The 6,515-nt window shown below is 37.3% G+C and overlaps 1 protein-coding gene across 1 annotated transcript; it reads left to right on the top strand.

Moving 5' to 3' along the window:
* Nucleotides 1–397: 397 nt before the first annotated feature.
* Nucleotides 398–1,015, top strand: LOC117096687 (keratin-associated protein 21-1). The gene has a single exon (XM_033234123.1). It carries the CDS (start codon nucleotides 474–476, stop codon nucleotides 705–707), a length of 234 nt encoding a protein of 77 aa, XP_033090014.1. The 5' UTR covers nucleotides 398–473; the 3' UTR covers nucleotides 708–1,015.
* Nucleotides 1,016–6,515: the final 5,500 nt, after the last annotated feature.

The raw sequence follows: 6,515 nt of genomic DNA, 5'->3' as shown, positions 1-6,515 counted from the left end.
AGTGGTGTCTCTTTCCCTATGGGTAGAGGTAGACATTTTAGGAAAAAAGAGAGAGAGAGAGAAAAAGGATAAAATTTTTTTATGATCCCCCAAAACTTGTTATGTAAGATATATATTTACTGATAGGAGATTTTGAAAATCAGTATCAGCTTTATATTTGGGCACATGATTTCACTGAGACAGTTCTTTGGCAGAGCAGATTAAAACGATGCTCCTGAAATGAAACTAGAGTCTCCAAAATAATTGGCTCATTTTAAGCAAAATATTATGCTTATAATTTATGTGAAATATAAATTGACGGTCAACAGTGACTGGCCCATAATAATTGTTCAAATATTTGTTGGCTAAGTCAGGGAGTGAATGATATGCTTTGGCAATTACTGACAGTATATAAAGGTCTCAGGGAAGCAGAAGACATTCACACCTCAGAAGCATCTTCTTGAAACCCATTTCAATTCTCTCCTCTTGACAACATGTGTTGCAACTACTATGGCAACTCCTGTGGCTATGGCTCCGGCTATGGCTGCGGCTATGGCTCCGGCTATGACTGCGGCTATGGAACTGGCTACGGCTGTGGGTATGGCTGTCGGTTTGGCTCCCGTTATGGCTGTGGTTATGGAACTGGCTATGGCTGTGGATACAGCTCTGGCTGTGGCTACTGTGGCTACCAGCCATTTTGCTTTAGAAGATGCTATTCTTCCTGCTAAAACATCACTGTCAGACGACCATTTGCTTCTAAAATGACACGTCTAAAGATAATGCTGATTCAAGGATTCATACTCCAGATTTCTATATCCAAGAATTACATGCTTGACAGAGTTTTGGACCTCCAGCCTCACATTTCTTTGAATGAAATCACGGCCATAGGATCCATGGTGTCATCTGACTGTTTTCCAAATGTTATTTTTTTCTCCCTTAATCTCTGATTCTCTGTTATGACTGCGTTAATGATCATAACATCCACAGTTGGGGAAGTCAATCTTTTGCAATAAAAATGGTTCTTTATTTCTAAAAATCTTTGTGTACTTGCTTGTGAATTACTCCTTTCTTGGGGTGTTTTGGTATCTCTTGAAAATTGGGCTAACAGTATGTTGGCTGAACCTTAGGTATTTCCTTGATATACCACAATTATTTCCTCTTTTACTTGCATCATAAATAATGCCTTCTCTGCCTGCTTCTCATATCCCACATGCTCAGGCTCTCACATGCCCAAGCACAAATCAGAACTGTGCTTTGGAAATGGCACTGAGTGTCTAGAATGGAGCTGGAGGGGGAAAGGGAGGGGAAGTGACACCTATTCAGGATGTTATGACAAAAGTCTCAAGCCTGAGTGCTTAAAGAAGTAATGTAATCTCAGCACTTTGGGAGTCCGAGGTGGGTGGATCACCTGAGGTCAGGAGTTCGAGACCAGCCTGGCCAACATCATGAAACTCTGTCACTACTAAAAATACATATATTAGCTGGGCTTGGTGGCGCATGCCTGTAATTCCAGCTACTCAGGAGGTGGAGACGGGAGAATTCCTTGAACCCTCAGGAGGCAGAGGTTGCAGTGAGCTGGCATTGCGCTACTTCACTCCAGCTTGGGTGACACAGTGAGACGCCATCTCAAAAAAAAAAAAAAAAAAGTAATGTGCAATAGAAGAGATCACTTCCAGGATTGTTGAAAATTTTGAGTCAGGCTCAAGTGTTAGGCATGAGGAATAAAAACCTAAAAAAGGGTAAGTTAGAAGAAAAAGTATACTATTAAATTTACATCTGACAAAAGCACAAATATATTTGTTTGCTTACATGGAGATTGAGAAATGTGATTTAATTCACTTTAACAAATAGTTTTGCATAGACACCATCCTAGACACTGAAGACACAGAAGAAAAATTATAAGCAAATGTCCTGCTCTTAGAGTGTTTATAGTCTAACAGATGAAGATTTAAAAAAGCGAAAATAGGCCGGGCACAGTGGCTCACGCCTGTTAATCCCTGCACCTTGGGAGGCTGAGGTGGGCAGATCACTTGAGGTCAGGAGTTTGAGACGAGCGTGGCCAAGATGGTGAAACCCCATCTCTACTAAGAATACAAAAATTAGCCAGGCGTGGTGATGGGTGTCTGTAATCCCAGCTACTTGGGAGGCTGAGGCATGAGAACTGCTTGAACCTGGGAGATGGAGGTTGCAGTGAGCCAAGATTGCATCATTGCATTCCAGCCTGGGCAACAAGAGCAAAACTCTGTCAAAAAAAAAAAAAGTAAAATAAAATAGTAATAATAATAATAAAGCAAAAATGAATTATGATAAATTCAGACAGATAATTGCTATAGAGAGAATAAAGCAGCTTAATGGAGAGGTGATTAATGTTTGAAGTACTGGAGAGACAGCTCAGGGAAATATTTTGAGATTGTTACATTTGAGCTCATAATACAACATTTTCAGCAGCAAAGAAAGACTAAAAAGGACAGTAGTCAGTACCAAGGGGGAGAGCAGTTCATTAAGTTTTGGATATGATGAAGGTGATGACACAGTTTTCAGTAAAAAGAGCAAGGTCTAGTATCTTAATGGAGTTCTTTTTAGATTGGGGTGGTCATAAAAATGAGATTAAAGGGTTTGTTCTAGTTTCCTGGCTGACTTTCTGATGTGGAGTGTTTACTGCTTCTTGGATTCTGATTTTAGTGTCCTTTCCTCCAGTTCTAGACCATCCAAACTCTATCATTTAAATCTTAAAACAGAGAGTCTTCTGGATTCAGTAGAAACTTCTTACAATCAGCAGTAGTAACTGTGTCCCTGTTTCATCCACACAACAGGGACCATTACACCAAGTCTGGCTCTCTGAGGTCCCTGGAGCTGGGTGACCCCATAAAATGTCTGGCTCTAAGAAAGATAGCCCTACAATCAATATCAGCCCAGGAGGAAGGCTATGTCCAGGATGGAATCTGTCCAACTGATGGACAATCAATGTTTCTTCCAAGAGCAGGATACCTTTCACATCTGGAGTATTTGTGAGTCAGATCTGTGGACTAACTGTGCTTTCTGGAACTCTGAGGTTATTATAGGATTGCAAGCAGTGGATAACACTTAGCATATCTTCAAAACCTGAAATATTGTGGCTATCTCAGTTTAAGAAAATTTTGAGACATTCAGCTTGTGTGAAATGAGAAAATGGTGATAATGTTAACAGAGACAGAGATGATAAAATTAGAGAAGGTTTGTGTGTGTGTGTGTGTGTGTGTGTGTACACACTCATGTAGGTGTGGCCTGTTTGGTGGAGATTGGGAAAAATGGATATGTGAATTCACATGTGTAATCACATTATGGAGGAAAGGAAAAACTATTTATATTTCACAATACTTTCTGTGGTAGGAAAATGATTTAAGCTTCAAAGCTCCTTTATAAAGAAACATAAAAGTCTTTTTTTTTTGGAATATATTATAACATATTGTAGAGCTGTAAACTGTAAAATCTAAATGTAAAATTGGTTCTTTTAGTTATTTAACAAACATTAAGATTCATGTTTCAGCTATGTGATGTGATTGGTGTGGAGACAGAGAGATAAAACACATAGTCCCTTCTAAGAATTCAAAATCTTCAGCGGGACACAAAACACTAAATCATACATAGCAGGTATGCTTGCAGGTATGATAGCGTTACCAAGAAGAGCTCAAGGGGGAAACTTAAATCAGAATGTGGAAAGAGAAGGCTCAACAAGGGTCAGTAATTGCTTCCAAAGAATGATAGGAAGAGAGCCATAAAGGATGAGGTAGATTTGGTCAGTTATAAGAGACAGAAAATGGAATTCAAGGCCAAGAAATTCAAGGAAAGAAGAAAATAAGCTGTCAGTTTATTGAAAGAGTAGGAGGCTCCACTGTGAAATTTTAATCAGTGTCCACTTCCATAAAAGAATTATCAGATCTCTTGAGTGAGCTGCACTGTCTGATATGGTGCTACTAGCCAGCTTTTGAGTGCTCAAAATGTGGATAGTTCAAAATGAAATGCACTCTAAGTGTAAAATACACAGTAGATATCAAAGACTTAATAGAAAAAAAGAATGAAAGTATCAAATACATTTAAATTATTTATTATATATTAAATGATAATATTTTGAGACATTAGGGTGAATACAATATGGTATAAAATTAATTCACCTGTTTCTTTTTATCTTTTTAAAATGTGGACATTGGAAAATTTAAATTTCTCAATGTGTTTCATGGTATATTTCTATTGTAGAGTGTTGTCCTAGAGGGTCAATCATAACAAACTGGCCAGGTAAGGACACTGGCTAGAAAGAGAAGTCATGTTAGGCCACTAGCAAAGATTAGGAAGTCTAACCATGTTATCCAGGTATAAGCAGTAGGTCAGCCTGAGGCAATAGGACCAGAGTTGCCAGTGCTGCAGACTTCAGGGGAGGAGCAAAGTCCCTGTATACACAAAATTCCATCTGGGATAGTTTATTCAGTAAATCTGTGCCTTAGTTTGTTTGCTTATAATAAACAGAAACTTATTAGCTCATAGTTCTGGTGGCTGGAAAATCCAGTATCAAAGTGGTGAGGGTCTTCCTGCTGCATCAAAACATGGCAGAATGCATCACATGGTGAAAGACCAAGAGAGGGCAAGAGAGAGAGCAAGACGGGGTGAACCCATTCCTGCAATAACAGACTTGCTCCTGTGATAATGATTTTAGTCCATTTATGAGGGTGGAGCCTTCAAGATCTAAACACCTCATAATGGTCTTACCTCCCAATACCTTCACAAGGGCAATTAAGTTGCAACATGAGTTTTGAAGGGGGCAAACATTGAAACCACAGCAATGGGATTGATCAATGTCCCACCTGTTTAGATACAAAGATATAAATACCTACCTCACACTATATGCATAAGAAATTCCACATTGATTAAAGTTCTGCACATGAAAGTTAAATTATGAAAGTACTAGAAGGTGGTATAGAGTTTTAGGAATTTTGGCTAGGATTGTAAAGATCACAAAGAAAGAAAATCCAGATGGTAGAGGTGTAAGACAAAAGTTGCAAAATATTGGCAATTTTAGTCAAATGAAGTGCATATTTTCCATTTGAAAAACTAAAGGAAAAAATAATGTATGGGTCCTTCCTGAGCTTTAATATTCTTGCAGGGGTTAAATCGATTTGATTCTACCACTAAACAGCTGAGAGTCCTTGGGCAAGTGACAACTACCTGTGGCTTCTGTTTTCACATCTGTGATGTGTGTAAAAACAAAAACCACAGGTACATGGAAGTTGCTTTACATCAATAATAATCAGAGAAATGCAAATCAAAATCACAGTGAGCTATCACTTCATACCTGGTGTGATCGGTATTATAAAAAAGATAAGAGATAACAAGCGTTGGCGAGGAAGTGCCATAAAAAACATTTGTGCACTGTTTTTGATGGGAATATAAATTCATATGGCCATTATGGAAAACAATATGGAAGTTCCTCAAAAAATGAAAATTAGAACTACCACATGATTTAGCCCTACTTCTGGGTTTATATGTGAAGGATACAAAATCAGTAGCTCAAAGAGATATATGCATTCCCATGTTTGTTGCAGCACTATTTACAATAGCCAAGACACGGAAATAACCTAACTGTTCACTAACGGGTAAAGGAAAAAATAAATTGTGGTGTATATTTGTAATGTAATATTATAAAAAGGAAAGAAATCCTGCCATTTGCAACAGCATAGATAAACATGGAAGACATTATACTAAGTGACTAGTCAGCCAGAGAAAGACAAATGCTGAGTAATCTTACTGATATGTGGAATCTAAAAAAGTAGAACTCAAAAACAGAGTGGAATAGTGGTTGCCAAGGGGTCGGGGAGGTGGAAGAAATGGGAAGATGTTAGTTTAAGAGTACAAATCTTCAGTTACAAGAAGAATAAGTTCTGGAGATACAATTTACCTCATGGTAACTAACTATAGTTAGCAATAGTGCATTGTATACTTGAAATTTGCTGAAAGGGTAGATCTTAATTGTTCTCACCACAAAACAAAACAAAAATGCTATTTATGTGATTATTGTGTTAACTTACTTGATTGTATCAATCATTTCTCAGTAAATATGTGTATCAAATCATCATGTTGTATAACTTAAGCTCATATGATTGTCTTTGTCCATTATGCCTCAATAAAGCTGGAAAATAACAAAAACACAACTTCTTACTTTACATTGTTTTCATAAGAATCAAACAAAGTAATAAATGTAAATGTGACTCAAAAATTATAACAGGATGTCTACTTTGGAAAATGTCTATTCATGTTCTTTGTTCACTTTTTTCATGAAATGATTTGTGTTTTTTTGTTGTTGTTGTTAAAGTGTTTGAGTTTCTTGTACATTCTGAATATTAGTCCCCTGTCAGATGCATAGTTTGCAAATATTTTCTCCCATTCTTCAGGTTGTCTGTTCACTTTGTTAATTATTTCTTTTGCTGTGCAGAAGCTTTTTAGTTTAATTAAGTCCCATTAATCTATTTTTGTTTTTGTTGCATACTTTTGAAGTATTAGTCATGGAT

Source organism: Trachypithecus francoisi, unplaced genomic scaffold, assembly GCF_009764315.1.
Source record: "Trachypithecus francoisi isolate TF-2019V2 unplaced genomic scaffold, Tfra_2.0 Lachesis_group14, whole genome shotgun sequence".
In the NCBI taxonomy this organism is placed as follows: domain Eukaryota; kingdom Metazoa; phylum Chordata; class Mammalia; order Primates; family Cercopithecidae; genus Trachypithecus; species Trachypithecus francoisi.
Note: the sequence above shows the minus strand (reverse complement) of the source record. Positions and strands in the feature narration are given on the sequence as shown.

Coding starts and splice junctions, on each gene's coding strand:
- LOC117096687 (XM_033234123.1), top strand. CDS start 474: ATGTGTTGCAACTACTATGGCAACTCCTGTGGCTATGGCTCCGGCTAT.